This window comes from Mauremys reevesii, linkage group 2, assembly GCF_016161935.1.
Source record: "Mauremys reevesii isolate NIE-2019 linkage group 2, ASM1616193v1, whole genome shotgun sequence".
Classification (NCBI taxonomy): Eukaryota; Metazoa; Chordata; order Testudines; family Geoemydidae; genus Mauremys; species Mauremys reevesii.
Window position 1 is genome coordinate 82,093,137 of NC_052624.1, and position 20,719 is coordinate 82,113,855.

The following is a 20,719-nucleotide window of genomic DNA, read 5'->3' on the forward strand; positions in this document are numbered from 1 at the left end:
TTTTGAGAGTTGAACTTCAAGTGTTAGTCTGTTGTGTGCCTTCCTATGAAACATCTGATTCATGTATTTTACCGTGTCTTTCTTCAGTTACTATTTATCAGTAGGACTTAAACCAGGTCAGTACTAACCATGTTGTGTAATTTTTGTTTTTATTGTTTATATCTGCCACAAGAATTGCTCCTCAAAGATTTATCTATACATGAATGTATATAAAACATCATGACAGCAATATTCTGAATGCTACTGGAAAAATCTGTTATCAATGAACAGTTTGGGGTTGTTTTTTTTAAATAAAAAAGCGTTTATCTGGGTTATTTGGTATTAAAGTGATTTATAATAATAGGCAGTGAAATAAATCACAGCAATGAAAAAGAGAAGATGAAAATACTTAAACCTAAGCAGGAGAAAATCAAAGCTGATTCAGAACCACATTAATGACCAACTTCTACCCTGAGTAAGATTAAATTTCAAGGAAGTTACAATAATAGCTCAGTGGATTGAGCATTGGCCTACTAAACCCAGGCTTGTGAGCTCAATCCTTGAGGGGGGCCCACTTAGGGATCTGGGGTAAAATCAGTACTTGGTCCTGCCAGTGAAGGCAGGGAGCTGGACTCGATGACCTTTTGGGGTCCCTTTCAGTTCTATGAGATAGGTATATCTCCATATATTATTATAATAAAAAAAGTACGCAATGGGCTTGATCTCCATAAATCACACATTTTTGTATTCATCAAAAGCACACTAACACAACATAACATTTCCCTAGTATGAGTTTGAGAATAAAACACAAGTAAAAGGGGAATGAGAGAGAGCTGGAAATGATCAATGATATACTGATATGGTATCAATATTTTAACAAGCAGCTCCAAATTCGCTCTCTTTAGCCTGTGAGGAACCTTACATTTATGACTGCACAGTGTGTGTATGTAGGGAGGGAAGGAAAATATGGAGTCTGCCTATGTTTTCTTTGGAAATGTTTTGAAGCTACCTTTCATTTGGTACAATCTGAGCCATCTTAAAAGGCCAACCATTTGCTCTTAGGAGCATTATTACAAGCCTGATCTAGCAGAGACGTTCTATTAGTATTGAAGAGGGGACTGAATTGTATTAGAAGCAAGGAAATCAACGCAACATTCCCCTCTCAGATGGGCGTGCAGAAGTTTAAGGAGGTGCTGCTGGAGGCCATCGCCATTGCACCAGTGAAGCCGGTGACAATTAAGTGAAGAATACCAATCTTTAAGTAGATTAGCCTCTGAGCATGGGATTAACAAGTGAAATTCTTCCATTATTGGGATAATTGCCACTTCCTCTGAAGAGTCTGGTAGTGACCACTGTTAAAACAGAATACTGGACTTGCCTGACCACTATTGTGATCTCACTAATAGTCACAGTTCCTGTGTTAGCCACTGTGTAGTTTCCAATTGCACCACTGGAAGAATTACAGCAGATGAATTGTCACTTACATAAAATTTCAGACAAGAGAAAAATGGACCTTTGAACAATTTCTGCAACATATAAGATGTAAACATACTTATCATATCAAATACACAAGCCATTTCACCTCTTTTTATATTGTACTCTTTTTTTTTTAAACTGTGTTTGATTTCCTGCATATCCTTCTTGCAGTACCTCAAGCAGTAACACAGTACCCAGCTTCAAGTGCATGTATGTGGATTGTTTTAGAAATAGTCCTTCTATACCGCCAGTAACATGAGCTATCTACCAGTGTTTTATGATCTTTTATACAAGAAAAACTATATTTGGGGGATGGAAATTAATATTCTCAATTTAACCTGTGATTACCCAAAATACGCTCCTGGACTTTTAGTACGAAAAGAAGAGGAGCTAAAGGCAGGTATCTGGAGTTGTCAGGAATAGCATTATCAGCATAAACAGAGTATGTGAAGGCAGATTTTTGAAACTATACAATGAAACCAAACTGATGCTGTCTAATAGTAATGGAGATTATTTCTTTGCTGATGGATAGCAAGTATGCAATACAGTACTCATTAAAACTCAAAGCTGACTAAGATCTGAAGAAGGGAATTCCTTTGGCTCATGTAAGGAAATCTTTGCTATGGTAAATAGCTGATGACATTACATATATAAGTCTGTATGTTAAGTATATGCTAGAGTTTTCTACGCTGCTAGATATCATGAAGCTGAACAACCTGAGGAGACTCATACAACTCATATATATAAAGGCATGCATATATAAGTGAACCATTTCTGAACAGAATTTAACCATTTTTTAATTGCAGTCATTGTATGCTACACAAATTTGCTTAAAGCTGTTTAAAATTAAATATAAAATGTGTTCTTACCAAAATAACTTGGAAAAGTACTGGAACAAGATTACTTTCTTCAACAAGGCTGTAAAAAATTATTAAAACACATTTTTATTTATATTAATGATCTGTTACTTAAAACAATGAACTTACACAGGGAGCAGTGCAGCACAAGTCTTTGATGCTAAAATCTGTGACCTAGAACCTCATGCTTTGACTAACTTTTCATATAAATGAATTCCACTCCAGCTATTAAAAAGAAACAGCAATGTAATTCTTCAGTGGAAATTAGTCCTTGGTCTGGCCTTACTGATGTGAGGCAAATGAGTGGAACAGTAAGAAAATTAATATTTGTAAAATGGCAGAAATTAATTAAAACTCAGAAACACACTATCAAACAGGCAATGTAGATGGTAAAATAATTTGAACTAATAGACCACAAAGCATACAGTGAATTTATAAGTATGCTGTGTGGTAATTTTGTATGTATGCCCAATTAACTATCTTCTCTACTCTAAAATAATAATGTCCAATAAATTTGCAGCATTTTTTTTTAAAATGTTGGGAACTGATCAGCCAGCATATTCTAAATATTTTCTCCATAAAAATCGGATACAGATCATATATTAGAAGAGGGGAATATTCAGAAAAAGGACAACAGCAACAACAATTAAAATGTATATAGCATTTTTCATCCTACAGCTGCAAAGTGTTTTCTGTGTATTAATAAATTAACCTTCACAACATCCTTGTGAAATAACCATGGGTTCAATTTGCTTCCTCTTAAGTTAATTCTCATTGATTTGAGTGGGAACAGGAACTGGTCCCTTATTTCCAAATGGCTAAAATCTGACTTGCTTTAAAAGTGTTCTACTCTGTTTTAATAATTTAATCTTAATAGCTTACCTCATACAAAAATCAAACTAAGTTAAAAGAATGTTAAGACCACAAAGTCAAACACTAAGAAGTTCAAAAATGCCAATATTACGATTGCTTTTACCACCTTAATTTGACCCCCTTGTATCTCTACATTATGTGATCAAACAGTTAAAACTATATTGTGGAAGCCAGTAAATAATTAACAAGGATTTGAAGAGATCTTAATAAATGTTAGTTAGCAAGAGTCAGGCCATACTGTAACCTTAATGACGTAAGACTTGTAGGAGCAAAGATAGTGCGAGGCGACAGGACAGGAACTGTGTACAAAGTTATTACGACCTTGCAATCACTAACCAAAATGCAGGCTTGCTTTTCTTAGGATTGAGACAAATAAGATAAGCCTTTTTGCTATGTATAAACAAAATGTAGTTGTTGCTTTTTACTGTCTGTATTATTGTTAGAAATTGTCTGTAAAAGGTATAAAGGCTTGCTGTGATTGTTTACCAGTTGAGAGACCTGTCCAGGACTGGGGTGACCCTGTGTCCTATGGCACTCTCTCCCTCCATGGTAATTACTGGAGAAATAATAAAGTATTTAATTTTGCTGCACCCAAACAAAAAGCGAGAACTAAGTTTTTCTTCGACAATTTGGGGGCTCGTCCGGGATGGCAACGCCCACGGACCCACAGACGGCTACTACGGATCATTCCCCTTCGAACCCCATGGCGCCACATGAGAGGTATGAGACCTTTTGAAATCTCTATTGGGGTATCGGAGGAGGACTTTCCGTGAGGACGTCTGTCTCTGTTGGGCTCACGCCATCTGAACTTATTGACTGTGCAGCAGGATCAGATGCAAAGTGGTATTGGGGAGAGGCCCCAATAAGGTTAGTTTATTGCAGTACTGGGAACTGCTGAGTTGGCCAAGGAAATGCATAAGGTAATGCATAAGGTAATGCATAGGTAAATGCATTAGAATGCACCGGTGCTGAGGGGTTTTTACCGCCTCAAGAGGGGTTGTCATACCGCCTCATGGTATTGGTCCGGACCAGGTAAAGATGCATCATGGTTTAAAAAAAAAAAAAAAAAAGAGAGATAAAAAGGTTTAAAAAAGGGTTAAAAAAAAGGAAGAAAAAGAGGCCTTGGTGTGTGTGTGTGTGTACACCAGTGTGAGTGGCTGTTACTGGGTTAGCCCGGTAACTAGTGGATCTTTAGGAGATCCGACCCACGGTGGGCTGACTCAGCCTGGCATAGTCCGGCGAGGAAGCTGCCTGGGTCTAGGGGTGTGTGAACCCATCTTCCCTCCCCTTTCCCTTCCGTGTGGGCTACTGACAGTCTGATCATCTCCTTGGTTGTTGAGCCGCTAGCGCGGACAGGACACCCTCTCTGTGTGTGTAAGTGGAAAATGGGTAAGGGACAGTCTAAATATTCCACCTTACCCCCTAAGGGTGCCCCAGCATATTACATGTACGTACATTATGGTCCTAAAACCTGCAGGTATTTAAATGATTGGAATCTGTACACGCGTGAAAATTAATTTAAACAATGCCCATTAGAAGGTACCTTCAATCTAGATAAGATCATATATCTCAGTGGAGCTTTAATCACAGAGAAAAACCTCTGACACAGTGTGAGCAATTTGTCTAGGAACGGGTTAATTTGAAATTCGGCTTAGCCCAGAGATAAAGGAGAAGTTGTTTTGTGTTCAAGGTCATGAATTAGTGCGGACTATGCTAAGTGCAAAGAAAAACTGCTTTCAGCCCCAGCTGCTTGTGGAAAATAGAAACTGAGGCAAACCAAAAGCAGGAGTTACAGAATTGGAATTATATTTGCAAAGCTTAACTTCCCAGTGAGACATGTGTGAGTATTAAAGTGGTTTAAGGCTTGGGGCATTCATATTTTTCCCGAGTGATGTGGGAGCATTCCCAACACTCTCCATTGTTGTTTTATTATTTTAATGAAGCTTTAAAATTTGATTATATGCTCTGTCGGTCTGATCACCTGACATGAGGGATAAATTAGTAACAGGAATTTGTCACAGTTTGGTGAGCAATTAAGAATGGGGGGCACTGCAGAATTTACACCATCTATCTGTTTTACCCTTGTTAGTTTATGTTTGCTTTGTTTGGTACTGTTGGTGTTATGTGTTAAGAATAGCATGATTATAGGTGAGCTCTAATAGAATAAGGAAACACTATTTGCTTTTGGTGCACTATTTAGCTTTGGCTCTGTTTTGTTTAACCGGTTACTGATGTTTTTCTGCTCTGTTCATTTGGGCGTTAGGTGTGTGAGCGGAACTGAACTTCTCGTTCGTAATTCCTCAGGGTGGAAGCCATGTGTGCGATGAAGCTCTGAGGTTGTCCTGAGATTTTACAGTCCCGCCCCCCCCGTAGCGGACAATGTAATAGAAGTAGGAAAAATCTGGCTTAGACTCTAATTTTCTTGGCTCTCTGTGTAATTTTCTTTTCTGTTTAAGTGTCAGCAGACAAATGGGTGGGTCTCTGGGTAGACCCCCAAAGGGGTTTGGATTATGTGTTAAGTGAATGGCCATGTATTTTTGCCCAGGTGGCAAGCCTTACTAGGGAGGACTCAGGTAGTCTTGTGAGTAGAAATGTTTTGGGGACAAGACCAGAAGGGTGGGGGCTAGTTGAGTAGCCCACCCTCCTAGCTAAGAACTGGTTGTGGAACAAGCTCGTGTCCATGGACGGGACGATTCAGTGAGGAAAAAAGGATCGGGCCCAAGCGGGAAGGCAACAGACAAAGAGATTTGAAAAACAGGTTGGAAACTTTTGAGGGTGTAGTGGAAAGAAGGAGTAAGTGAATATAAGCATGAGGATTTCAAATACTCAAGAGGATATTTGGAATGGTGATTTGAGTTGATAAAAGTGGCTGTTGGAAGGGAAAAGCAAGTGATTTTTAAGAGAACAGTTTTTGGTGTCTATGAAATGTTTGTAAATAAATTCAGGCAAAGAACTTATTAGATTGCAATCATTTGGCTATGAACAATTTTGTTAAATCAGTTGAAGAATGTATACAGTGCTATGTAATGAGAATTTTATTAGGCTCTACAGGCACTATAAGTGGTGATGTTTTCTTTCAGTGTTTAAAAGCAGGAGTTAAAAGAAATAAAAAGCAAGCCAGAAATAATCTGTGTTACTGCAAATTAACTAACTGATAAGGTAAAGGCCGCTGAAACCAAGGCTGTCTAAGAAACACATACGAGAAAATATGGGGTAATTCCTCTGTTTTGCCTAGAATCAACAAGAGTATTTGTATATTTTAAGTATTTAATTGCCCAGACGGGGTGGACCTCTGTTTTTGTCTTTCAGATAATCAAAGAAAACTAATGCCAGCTGCACAGCATTCAACGTACCTTGATTTACTGGCACAGTAAAAAATTATGTTGTGTGTTCTATGTTCTGTCTTGTTGTGTTTTTTTTTTGTGGCCAGAATTGTTGTGTTTAATATTTTCATGAGATGGTCTGATTTGATATCAAGTGGAAATGTTGGATTGAGATGCAGATACTTGTTTTGTTCAACTTAGAATACAAAGTGTTTGGTTACATCAGAAAATGTGATATACTAAAGTCTAATACATTTTCTTAAGTAAGAGAAAGAAACTACATTGGCCAAATCTTTTAATTGAGAATTGTTGTTAAAATTTGCATACTGACAGTCTTTGGAAGCGAGGACATGAAAAGTTAACCCACTCCCCATATTGTACAAGGGATCCTTCTGGCTACCTCAGACTTTTAGGCAGAGGGCTGGGGATGGTGGATAGCTATTGGACTAGAAGTTATATTAAGTGAACTTCTCAAAGTGGGTGTGCTTGTCCTGGCTTGTTCTTCCAAAGTTCTGTAATAAGGTTATTTTAGTGAAAGGGTATATGTGGCATACATTGAATGATAATACTTCTGTACTGTATAACAGTACTGTTTATGTGTTCATGGTATGAAAAAGGTGTATAATTGAAGAGTAAAAGTTTCCTTTGTAGGTTAGATGAAAAAAAAAAGAAAAAAAAAGCCAAGAAGAGAATGGCTAACATGCGCTGGCCCCAGTCAAGGACACCGCTTGGCTGCCTACCAAGGGAAGGGGGGCGGGAATGGTTGCTGCAGTTACACGAGATTGGTGTGCAGCGGCCAGCCCACTCTCCTCCTTGGGGACCTTTTGTAAATATTCAGATTGATTTTATTTAAATGTCTAAATGTTGTGGTTATGAATATGTATTAGTTTTAGTTGATGTATTTACCACTTGGGTTGAAGCTTTTCCCTGCAGGACAGTAGATGTCTTTGCTTACAGATTTTGTACCACGTTTTGGCATCCCTGTGACTATCAACAGTGGTCGTGGAACTCACTTTACTGGACAGATTGTAATGGAGTTATGTGCAACTCACTGCCCTCACCACCCACAGTCTGCTGGGACAGTGGAGCCGAACAGGACTTACAAAAAAATGAACTGGCCAAGATTTGTGCTGAGACACACTTAAAGTGGCCAGATGCCCTTCCTTTGGCACTGATGTGTATGAGAGCCATTCCCAATCGAACGACTGGACTCAGCCCTCATGAAATTTGACAGGACACCCAATGCTGACTACCAACTGCACCCCCACTAACCCCAGCTCAGATGGACATTCATTTGCTGGATAACATAATGCTTAAATATTGTCAGGCACTAATGAAATGTGTTAAGTCTTTTTATACACAGGTGATGGAAGCACTACCAAAGGATCCTGTGCAACCTTGCCACTCGTTGGAACCAGGAGCCTGGGTCTACATAAAGATCCATCAGCGAAAGACTGCCTTGGCTCCATGCTGGAAAGGCCCTTTCCAAGTCCTGCTGACTACCGACACCGCTGTGAAGTGCCACAGACTGACTGCTTGGACCCAGGATTCTCACTGCAAAAAGACCCCTCCACATCAGAAGAATTTTCCTATTGATGATTAGCCTATTCTTTCTTCTAGTTCTACTGTGCTTCTGGACAGCTTCTGGACAACCTCTCCCTTGTCCACTGACAGACCAACTGTGCCTTTAGACTTTTCTAGAAAAAAGCAAAGCCATTACAGGGTGATATGTGCTGGCAACCTCTCCCCTGTAGGATGCTACACCTCGATTGTTTTGGGAACGAAGAAGAAACACTCACTCCACTGACATTGCCAAAGTCCAGGAATTCCTGACTGAAAAGGACACTGAGAACTGACCCTGGTGAAGAAACAAAGCGTTACATACTGGCAGGAAGAAATTTGTGGGACCCATGCTTGGGACTGTGGTATTAATTGGATTTTGGGGTTTATTCTACAGGCTGCGCCCTGTGTTCTGGATAAATCCTTCAGTATGTATTGCCCTCCCTAATTGGATTTTAACTGACATTGCCCTTATCCAGTTTTCAAATCACTTCTACATACCCAGATTGCTCACAAGGGGCTGCCATTAGATTAGCACAACAAAAGGCCTGGGTTATTTCCTCTGGACAAAAAGGGAATTGACCAGATCCCTGTGGGCTGGGGCCAATAGTGTAGTAGTCATTTGGACTATTCTTAAAGGCCAAGAACATGATAAGAAATTGGGGCAACTAGAAAAGGCCACTAGTCTTATTTTTGAAGCTCAGCTATCTTAAGTACAGGCTGGAGTTGGTGAGTTACATGTCATTTCCACCCTTAGTTCTATGACCCAGAAGTTACTGACAGAGATGGTATTGAATATCACTGAGGCTGGGAAGGCATTGCAGTGGGATCTGGACCAGACTTGGCCCACTGCCCTTACAGACACGTCAGGAGTACCATCTGATCTGTGGTCATGAAGACATACTTGGACACTTTCTGGATGGAAGTGTGGACATTCACAGTGCTCCTTCCAAGCATATGGACCAGTTAGGGGGTGTGGGCTCCCACATACCGAATCCTGCTGGGTCCATGGGGAGGATGCATGTGGAACTGAATTATTTACCGAGACATCTGGGAAATTAGACCACCTGGTATACCTACCTGATTTATAGACAGTACCCCTAGAATAACACCTGACAAGATATACATATTGGTCTTACCACTACTGCAGGCCATTATATCATTTACTGGCCTGCAGATAAAATGCAGATAGAATGTTGCAAGTAGCTCTTAGATTTTAGGTATATTTTGATTGGACTAGAATAGTGCCTGATCGGTTTCAAAATTTGCTTTCATTGTTACCAAAGGTTCAAAGAATCTCTGAATTGCAAGGGCAAATTCCCATGCTTTAGAATATATATCAAGCTGGTAGGAATGCCTTTCATACAGCTTATAGAGTGTTTACTTTATGTACTAGGTATGATGTTTTGTGCTTTGTGTTCGCAATTGTACAACAGCCCCATTATATTATTCCTATGGGATTGTTATTGTTTGTAGTGTTGTTAGTTAATTTAGGATTATATTATTATTGTTGTTGTTGTAAATAACGTAAGAATAGCAATACCTTTCATGTTCATGCTAATCATGCATTGTCATTACGTCCCATGACGGTTGACATGTTTGCTGTAGAATCTGAAGTCCATGGTTTCATGCGAATTGAGATACAAAAGGGGGGAGTGTGGAAGCCAGTAAATAATTAACAAGGATTTGAAGAGATCTTAATAAATGTTAGTTAGCAAGAGTCAGGCCATACTGTAACCTTAATGACGTAAGACTTGTAGGAGCAAAGATAGTGCGAGGCGACAGGACAGGAACTGTGTACAAAGTTATTACGACCTTGCAATCACTAACCAAAATGCAGGCTTGCTTTTCTTAGGATTGAGACAAATAAGATAAGCCTTTTTGCTATGTATAAACAAAATGTAGTTGTTGCTTTTTACTGTCTGTATTATTGTTAGAAATTGTCTGTAAAAGGTATAAAGGCTTGCTGTGATTGTTTACCAGTTGAGAGACCTGTCCAGGACTGGGGTGACCCTGTGTCCTATGGCACTCTCTCCCTCCATGGTAATTACTGGAGAAATAATAAAGTATTTAATTTTGCTGCACCCAAACAAAAAGCGAGAACTAAGTTTTTCTTCGACAATATCAAACTATTTTTTCCACAGGGTCCCTGCCTCATTCAGTGCACAGGATGGATAGTGCTCACTGGTCGGGAAGCTATTCGCTATTTCATTTTATCCACATCACTCAATGTGCTACACCATGGCTTAGTCACCACACACCATCCAAACCATGCCACTGAATAAAGAATTAAGAACATAAGAACATAAGAAAGGCCGTACCGGGTCAGACCAAAGGTCCATCTAGCCCAGTATCTGTCTACCGACAGTGGCCAATGCCAGGTGCCCCTGAGGGAGTGAACCTAACAGGCAATGATCAAGTGATCTCTCTCCTGCCATCCATCTCCATCCTCTGACGAACAGAGGCTAGGGACACCATTCTTACCCATTCTGGCTAATAGCCATTTATGGACTTAGCCACCATGAATTTATCCAGTCCCCTTTTAAACATTGTTATAGTCCTAGCCTTCACAACCTCCTCAGGTAAGGAGTTCCACAAGTTGACTGTGCGCTGCGTGAAGAAGAACTTCCTTTTATTTGTTTTAAACCTGCTGCCTATTAATTTCATTTGGTGACCCCTAGTTCTTGTATTATGGGAATAAGTAAGTAACTTTTCCTTATCCACTTTCTCAACATCACTCATGATTTTATATACTTCTATCATGTCCCCCCTTAGTCTTCTCTTTTCCAAACTGAAGAGTCCTAGCCTCTTTAATCTTTCCTCATATGGGACCCTCTCTAAACCCCTAATCATTTTAGTTGCTCTTTTCTGAACCTTTTCTAGTGCTAGAATATCTTTTTTGAGGTGAGGAGACCACATCTGTACACAGTATTCGAGATGTGGGCGTACCATGGATTTATATAAGGGCAATAATATATTCTCAGTCTTATTCTCTATACCCTTTTTAATGATTCCTAACATCCTGTTTGCTTTTTTGACCGCCTCTGCACACTGCGTGGACATCTTCAGAGAACTATCCACGATAACTCCAAGATATTTTTCCTGACTCGTTGTAGCTAAATTAGCCCCCATCATGTTGTATGTATAGTTGGGGTTATTTTTTCCAATGTGCATTACTTTACATTTATCCACATTAAATTTCATTTGCCATTTTGTTGCCCAATCACTTAGTTTTGTGAGATCTTTTTGAAGTTCTTCACAATCTGCTTTGGTCTTAACTATCTTGAGTAGTTTAGTATCATCTGCAAACTTTGCCACCTCACTGTTTACCCCTTTCTCCAGATCATTTATGAATAAATTGAATAGGCTTGGTCCCAGGACTGACCCTTGGGGAACACCACTAGTTACCCCTCTCCATTCTGAGAATTTACCATTAATTCCTACCCTTTGTTCCCTGTCCTTTAACCAGTTCTCAATCCATGAAAGGACCTTTCCTTTTATCCCATGACAGCTTAATTTACGTAAGAGCCTTTGGTGAGGGACCTTGTCAAAGGCTTTCTGGAAATCTAAGTACACTATGTCCACGGGATCCCCCTTGTCCACATGTTTGTTGACCCCTTCAAAGAACTCTAATAGATTAGTAAGACACGATTTCCCTTTACAGAAACCATGTTGACTATTGCTCAAGAGTTTATGTTTTTCTATGTGTCTGACAATTTTATTCTTTACCATTGTTTCAACTAATTTGCCCGGTACCGACGTTAGACTTACCGGTCTGTAATTGCCGGGATCACCCCTAGAGCCCTTTTTAAATATTGGCGTTACATTAGCTAACTTCCAGTCATTGGGTACCGAAGCCGATTTAAAGGACAGGTTACAAACCTTAGTTAATAGTTCCGCAACTTCACATTTGAGTTCTTTCAGAACTCTTGGGTGAATGCCATCTGGTCCCGGTGACTTGGTAATGTTGAGTTTATCAATTAATTCCAAAACCTCCTCTAGTGATACTTCAATCTGTGACAGTTCCTCAGATTTGTCACCTACAAAAGCCAGCTCAGGTTTGGGAATCTCCCTAACATCCTCAGCCGTGAAGACTGAAGCAAAGAATCCATTTAGTTTCTCCGCAATGACTTTATCATCTTTAAGCGCTCCTTTTGTATTTTCATCGTCAAGGGGCCCCACTGGTTGTTTAGCAGGCTTCCTGCTTCTGATGTACTTAAAAAACATTTTGTTATTACCTTTGGAGTTTTTGGCTAGCCGTTCTTCAAACTCCTCTTTGGCTTTTCTTATTACACTCTTGCACTTAAGTTGGCAGTGTTTGTGCTCCTTTCTATTTGCCTCACTGGGATTTGACTTCCACTTTTTAAAGGAAGTCTTTTTATCTCTCACTGCTTCTTTTACATGGTTGTTAAGCCACGGTGGCTCTTTTTTAGTTCTTTTACTGTTTTTCTTAATTTGGGGTATACATTGAAGTTGGGCCTCTATTATGGTGTCTTTAAAAAGGGCCCATGCAACTTGCAGGGATTTCACTTTAGTCACTGTACCTTGTAACTTTTGTCTAACTAACCCCCTCATTTTGTATAGTTCCCCCTTTTGAAATTAAAGGCCACAGTGTTGGGCAGTTGAGATGTTCTTCCCACCACAGGGATGTTGAATGCTATTGTATTATGGTCACTATTTCCAAGCGGTCCTGCTAGAGTTACCTCTTGGACCAGCTCCTGCGCTCCACTCAGGATTAAATCTAGAGTCGCCTCTCCCCTTGTGGGTTCCCGTACCAGCTGCTCCATGAAGCAGTCATTTAAAGTATCGAGAAATTTTATCTCTGCATTTCGTCCTGAAGTGAAATGTTCCCAGTCAATATGGGGATAATTGAAATCCCCCACTATTATTGGGTCCTTAATTTTGATAGCCTCTCTAATTTCCCTTAGCATTTCATCATCACTATTACTGTCCTGGTCAGGTGGTCGATAATAGATCCCTACTGTTATATTTTTACTAGAGCATGAAATTTCTATCCATAGAGACTCTATGGAACCTGTGGATTCTCTTAAGATTTTTACTTCATTTGAATCTACACTTTCTTTAACATATAGTGCCACTCCTCCCCCTGCACAGCCTGTCCTGTCCTTCCGATATATTTTGTACCCCGGAATGATTGTGTCCCATTGATTGCTCTCAGTCCACCAGGTTTCTGTGATGCCTATTATATCTATATCCTCCTTTATCACAAGGCACTGTAGTTCACCCATCTTATTATTTAGACTTCTGGCATTTGTGTACAAGCACTTTAAAAACTTGTACCTGTTTTTTAGCCTGCCTTTTTCTGATGTGCCAGATTCTTTTTTATGTGACTGTTTATCATCTGATCCGGCCCTTACATTATACTTCTCATTCCTCTGCTCCTGACTATAACCTGGAGATTCTCTATCATCAGACTCTCCCCTAAGAGAAGTCTGTGTCCGATCCACACGCTCCTCTGCAGCAGTCGGCTTTCCCCCATCTCCTAGTTTAAAAACTGCTCTACAACCTTTTTAATGTTTAGTGCCAGCAGTCTGGTTCCACTTTGGTTTAGGTGGAGCCCATCTCTCCTGTATAGGCCCCTCCCATCCCAGAAGTTTCCCCAGTTCCTAATGAACGTGAACTCCTCCTCTCTACACCATCGTCTCATCCATGCATTGAGACTCTGAAGCTCTGCCTGCCTACCTGGCCCTGCGCGTGGAACTGGGAGCATTTCTGAAAATGCCACCATAGAGGTCCTGGATTTCAGTCTCTTCCCTAGCAGCCTAAATTTGGCTTCCAGGACATCTCTCCTACCCTTCCCTATGTCATTGGTACCTACATGTACCACGACCACCGGCTCCTCCCCAGCACTACACATAAGTCTATCTAGATGCCTCGAGAGATCCGCAACCTTCGCACAAGGCAGGCAAGTCACCATACGGTTCTCCCGGTCATCACAGACCCAGCTATCTACATTTCTAATAATCGAATCTCCCATTACAAACACCTGCCTTTTCCTAGAAACTGGAGTTCCCTCCCCCGGAGAGGCAACCTCAGTGCGAGAGGCAACCCCAGCACCATCTGGAAGGCGGGTCCCAACTACGGGAAGTAGTTATTCATTTTCTCATGGGCTTTCACTTGGGTGCTTTCATCATTTATGTTTGTGAAGCACTAAGAGACAATGACTATCTTCCCAACATCCCCATTGTACAGATGAGGAGCTGAAGCACTGAGAGATCAAGGCCAAAACTGTCCAAAGTGTCCACTAATTTTGGCTGCCGAACTGGAGATGCCTAAAATATACTTTTTCGGAGTATTTGGTATAGTAATATGCAGTCAAGCCACTAACAAGGGGTGAGACACAGACTTTGCTAGAGGATTTCATAGCTACTATTTGCTAGACCATAGAGTAATGATGAGACACTGAAATCCTGAGGTCAATTCCAGATTTTGGAATGGAATTTACTCTATTAGTGTAAACTCTTCAGTCCTTGTCCTCCACCAACCTAACCCTTTCTAACCAGTTCCACCAGCCTGTGCTTTTCTGTCCCTGCTCCCCCACAATCTGACCCTGTCCCTTTCAACATCTACCCATACCCAACCTGCTCTATCCAGCTCCGCACCCTTACGTTTCAGGGAGGCTGCTCTTCCTTCTCTTCTATGCTATCTAGGTGCCAGCAGGGGGAGCACTGAGATCATAGGAGATACCAGTTCTTATGCCCAGTAGCACAATAGCAGCCAGAAATAGCAATTACACTAAGTCCAGCTCGGCTCCTGCAGCCCTTGGATTGAGCATGCTCTGTGTAGATGGCATTTTCTGCAAATTTATCTGCCAGCCTCTAGCAGACCTCTACTGAGCAAGTGCAAACTGCAATTTTCAAAGCAATATAACTTGGCCAAATGTGGGTGGATTTTCATCGGCCGAATAGAATACACCAGTTACTCTACCAAATTTTAAGTCCCTACTCTAAAGCAAGGTGGTGCTAGACCTTCTCAATGAAATGGGTGTAAGATTTTTTTTTTTAACATTGGAAATACACTGTATTTTTTCCAGACTCATCTTCAAAAATAGTGGAACCATTTTGCTGAAACTTTACCCAAAACAATTCAGTCTGAGGCAGACAGACAGCATAGAAAGGAAACAGACAACCTTTACTATAGGTTTTGCTGTCAGTTAACACCCATAATTAACAAAGAAACAATTTATTAAAAGAAAATAACCCACCCTCTATTTTTTGTGTAGCAAACAAAAAATCAGGACTTGAAACAGAACCATGTTAACATGTGCTGTATTAGAAACAGAGAGAAACAACATTTGCTAAATAGGAAAGACAAATAACAGTAAAGAAAAATTTCATTTTCATGTGCCCAGAGAATACCACTAAAAAAGTAGTGTGCTAGTTGTTTTTATGGGGCTGTTTAGTACAACATGATTCTGTTATTTAAAAAAATAAACTCAGGGAATTTATTGCTTGCGAATGGTGCTAGACCAGTGGTTCTCAACCTATTTACCATTGTGGGATGCATATGTGGCCCACAATGTGTTATGTGGGCTGCATCCAATATTACCTTTCTGGCCCTGAGAATGTCACATGGGCCGCAGTTCCGTGCTGATTGGTCCACAAGCGGCCCATGGGCCACAGGTTGAGAGCCACTATGCTAGACTGATGATGTGAGAAAAAACATACCACCTTTTATTCACAAACCTGCTGTGGAGAGAGGGGTAAGAGTACCATTCGCTCACTGTAAGAGGAGGTTACTTACTTGTGACTGGAGGTTCTTCAAGATGTGTGGTCCCTATCTGTATTCCTTTTACTCATGGTTTTGTCCCAGGTGATAAATGGTGGGGTGGACCAACGGCGTCTCCAGTTCTTTCTCCACCATGAATCAACAGATCCACAGCAGAGGGGAAGGAGGGTGGGAAGTAGAATACAGATAAGGACCACACATCTCAAAGACCCTCCAGTTACAAGTAACCAACCTCTTTTCCTTTGAGTGATGGTCTCTATTGTATACCACTGACGGTGACTAACAAGCAATACTTAAGTGGGAGGAGGGTGAGAGGATGAAGATAGAAGGGTTAATGGAGCTGCACCAAAAGAGGCATCCGCTGCCAAGTCCTGCACCAAGGCATAATGCGTAGCAAAGGTGTGCACTCATGCCACTCTATGTATATCCCAGAGTGGTAGGGAGACCAGGATTGAAACCTGGGCTCTCGTGGAATGAGCCTGAACCCCACTATGCCAGATATTTGGTAGCAGAGTGCAATGTACCCTGAAATCCACTTGGAGATTCTCTTTGTTGAGACTGCCTTTCACTCTTTCAGCTGTTGCAACAAATGGTCTGGGGGATTTTCTGATTGGCCTTTTTCTCTGCAGGTAACGTATATCGAGGGAGTGGAGTAGTTATTCCTCTTCTGAGGCATGTGGCTTCAGGAAGAAAACAGGTCAGTGAATGGATTGATTAACGTGAAACTGGGAGATGACCTTTGACAGAAATTTGGGATACAGGCGCACGGAGACTTTATCTGTATGGAAAGTTGAAAAAGGAGGATCTGCCATCATGGCCCCAAGTTCACTGACCCTTCTTGGTGAAGTGATAACAAGGAAGGGGATTTTCATGGCATGAAGGGACATAAAGCATGATGACAGAGGTCTGAAGGGTGGTTTAGTTAGTGTGGATAGAACAAGGTTGAGGTAAAACTGGGTAGCTCTGAGTTTTATGGGTTGGAAGGTTCTGATGAGACCTTTCCAAAATCTAGAAGTCAACAGGTGTGTAAAGACAATGTCCTTCACCGAGAAGTGGAAGGTACTAATTGCCGCTAGGTGGACCTTGAGAGAGTTGAAGATAAGACTGGATGCTTTCAAAAACAGGAGATAGTCCAGGAGGAGGGGAATCCCTGCCATTTCTGGGGAAAGTCCCTTTTTATTGGGGCCAGCAGGCAAAATGTTTCCACTTGGCCCAGTAACAATGCCTAGTGGATTCTTTCTTGCTGCTAAATAGGATGTTTTGCACTTCTGATGAACATGCCCTTTCTAGAGAAGATGCCCATCCAAATACCACATTCTGAGGTGAAGCGCCTGTGGTTTGGGATGTCTGATCTTGCCGTTGTGCTGCATCAGTAGATCTGGGAAGGTAGGGATGGGAATGGGAGGACAGGCTGACATACGAAGGAGGTTGGGAAACCAGCACTGTCTGGGCCACCAGGGGGTGATTAGGCTGATTGTCATTCAGTCTCATCTGATCTTGTGGAGTACCCGGGGTAGCAGCAGGAGACAAGGGAAGACGTAATTGAATTGGTCCGGCTAGAAGAATGAGGGCATCGCCCTGGGAGTGATGTCCCAGCCTCCCACTGGAACAATATGCATTGCATTTTCTGTTCACTGGGGATGCAAAGAGGTCTCTGATCAGAGTTCCCCATTTGTTGAAGTTGTCCTATAATACAGTGTTGTGGAGTTCCCACTCATGATTGATCATACATTGTCTGCTGAGCGAGTCCGCAATTGCATTCTGTGCTGAATGCAGCATGTCTTGATGGGGAGGTATAATCTCCCTAGAGGTAGAGATGGTCCAGAAAAGTGTGGAGATGCCGGGTCTCCCAGAATAAACATGTCCTGGGGATCTGATGCTTTCCCCAGTCTACCGGGAGTTAAGGGCACCCACTCTGTACCCTGGACCAGCACCGGAGTGATGGGCTTCCCTGAAACAGAATGGTCTCTTGTTTTATGAGGCACTGATGTTGTCAGTGTTGGTGGTCTGTACCCAGTACCGGTGGATCTGCCTTCTTGTGAGGCCTCTTCTCATGCTGATGAGGCTTGGCACGTGTTCCCCCTCTTGTGGAAGGAGCAACCCCTTTCTTGGGGCTTGCAGGAAGCCTTACTGCCATGCTTATGGTCACGGTTCCTCACCTCCTGACTAGGCCCCCGGTGTGTGGGGTCCATAATGGTGATACCATTGGTGCTGGACTCTGACTCTGTAGCTGGAGGGGCACTCCTGGGTGTCTTAGGCCAGTGTACAGGGGAGGTTTTCCCCAGCCTGGATCCAAATGAGAACTCATGGAGACTTCCATGAGGTGCTTCTGGAGGTGGAGAGCCTGACCTTCTCAGGTACGGCTGAGGAAGGACTGGCAGATACCGCATCTGGATGTGATGTGGCCCTCACAAGCAGTAGAGACAGCGCTGATGTTCATCCTTACTAAAGATACGTGGGTAGGAGGCACAAATTTTAAAGCCTGGGGTCTTTGACACAGTCTAGTATCCATGAATGGGTACAGGGGAGGAGGGGGTTACGAAGTAAAAATTAGCCCCCAAACTATCTATTCTACTCTAAAACTACAAAAAACTATTTAAAACAATAAAAACAGTGAAATTCTGTAAAAACTAACTATATACAACTTTATTCGTTCAAGTGCATCACATGCAAGCAGACCCTGATTGTTCTGACCCGGACCATGCAGCAGTGAGAAAGAACTGGAGACAGTCGGTCTGCCCTGTCCTTTATCACCTCAGACAAAACCATGGGGTATGTGCATGGACCAATAGACACTACTTTTAAATCCTCTGGCTCCAGATGCATGGTGCACATATGCAAAACCTTTGTGGAATACAATAGGGACCCTCACTCGAAGAACCACCATCACTGGCCTCTCCTCTTAGGTTATTAAAAACGGTAACAATTTTTAAGGATGTTTTTGATGATTAAGAACTCAATGACGTACTCATTTCGTATAGGCCACTTAACTGTCATCTCAAGATTGATTTGAATTGGTGATGGAGAATTGCAAGCCTCCTTATTTCAAACTTGTAAGCCATCCAAAACCTGAGCATACACCTTAGCTATTATGTTCTCTCTGAACTATAAAAACACAGAGTAATAATTAAACTTAAATGAATCTTTCTCCCCACCCTTACAAGTCTGTCATTATTTGCAATTAACTTATTTTCTATTAATCACCTGATTTTCTGCATACCTGCAGTGCTTCTGGTAACTAACATATAAATTGTAGTTCTTGGATGACAGAGCTAGGTACCCAAGGGAGAGAAACACAATTGCAGAGCGCAGCGAGGAAGTATTTATCCTGAAAAGGTTTCAGATAAAGTGCCACAACCTAACTATAACTTAAAAAAAACTGATCTTGTTATGTTGTTATAAAGTACCATTTCACTGGACAGTTTTCAAGCCCTGTATCAGCATGATTATCTTAGGCAACATAACTCAAAAATGAATTTGACCAAGCACACTACACTGAAGTATAGTATAATTCCATGTGAAATAAATATTATAGATTTTTGGCTACAATAAATTCTCTAAGGGTTCAGTGTCATAGCTGAACCTCTGAACATTTCGTAACACCATGCACCGCTATGTATTGAAGTTAAATTCTGGTTAATAAGCAATTTGTTATACAATGATGTACTTCTAGCTAATTTTCACATTCAGTAAAAATATCTGAAGACAACTTTACTGTGAAGAAGAGCAGGGAATAAAGTGGAGCATGCTTTTCAACTGAATAGACATGTTTGTGTTCAGAAAAAATAAGCATTATTGAGAGGTCAGGCAAATACATTGAGAAAGTAAGTTCTGCTCTCCTACTCCATGTAATATTTGTTATTTCTTTCCCCTCTGCCCTCACCTGAAACTTAGTACTTATTTAGTATTGATTACTTTTTTCCCTCATGTCCCTTAGAATACACATACGATTTTAGAATTTGCAGAGCTGACATGTATATAGACATAGACGGAGCACACCTGCTAATCAAGGCAAAACTTGGGATACAAAGTGCCATGGTAGTTGCGCAGACACACATGAAAATAATTCATGTGCACTGACACTCAAACGTAGTCAATTTCCCTTCCACATACACATATGTAAAAACATATACAAACAATACAACATATTCTATATAAAACATACAATGCAAAAAAGGAATAAAATTTATAAAAAGGAATATGAATATTTCAAAGTTAAAGAAGAAAACTCAATTTAGGGACAAATTCTGGTCCCTGTGAAGTCAATGGTAAGACCCAATCCCTGGAGGTGCTCTACTAGATCCTTTACACAGGTTACAGCAACATGAAGGCTGAACTTATCTGATCCAGCTTCTAACGGCCACAAGAGGCTGTTACAGCAATTGGACATCACTAGGTCATAGGAGATGACCATGCCTCCCAGGCCAGCAGCTGGGAAAAAGGAAAACTGGGGGTAGTTCTACGCCACCCAAGCATCTCTCTGTGTATGAGAGAAACTCCAAGGCCCAATCTGCCAGGTTAACAGCACTTTTGTAATGGTGTGGAATTCCACAAAGTGGCTGGAGCACGGACTAGGATCAGGAATACAACATTATCACTTTCTTATTTAAAATAAAAATTTTGATTAGACTGGATGCTTATGTGGCAAGGAGTTAATTATGAAGCACACTCTGTGGCCCTGGAATACAAGGGATTCTGATTATTACATAAATTACCTATATATTCTGTTTATGTACAGCAAAGTACAACTAAGATAAAATTGATCATTCTTAGATTTTAAAGGTCATCTGCAAACCTTTAAAATGCAAGTGTGGAATAGCTGTAGGCTTTAAAGAACACTTTGCATGCAAGATTAAAGGCATGAAGTCAAGGCATATTGTGTATGAAGACATTCCTGTGACA

The 20,719-nt window shown here is 41.1% G+C and overlaps 1 protein-coding gene and 1 long non-coding RNA gene across 11 annotated transcripts in view; one reads left to right on the forward strand and one right to left on the reverse strand.

The window, feature by feature from the left end:
• The window catches only part of ULK4 (unc-51 like kinase 4), a 425,848-nt gene that overhangs the window by 200,623 nt on the left and 204,506 nt on the right, over nt 1–20,719 (reverse strand). For 9 of the 10 annotated variants that reach the window (XM_039526400.1, XM_039526397.1, XM_039526398.1 and 6 more), the window contains exon 31: nt 2,325–2,373. The exons of the other annotated variant lie outside the window; for it this stretch is intronic. In XM_039526400.1, the coding sequence (XP_039382334.1) occupies nt 2,325–2,373 (49 nt within the window). The remainder of the gene's footprint in view (nt 1–2,324; nt 2,374–20,719) is intronic. 10 annotated transcript variants of the gene reach the window in all.
• On the forward strand, nt 1,442–18,724 carry LOC120398778. Its single transcript, XR_005594700.1, has 3 exons — nt 1,442–1,521; nt 16,447–16,514; nt 18,477–18,724. It is a non-coding gene; the product is annotated as an uncharacterized LOC120398778 (long non-coding RNA).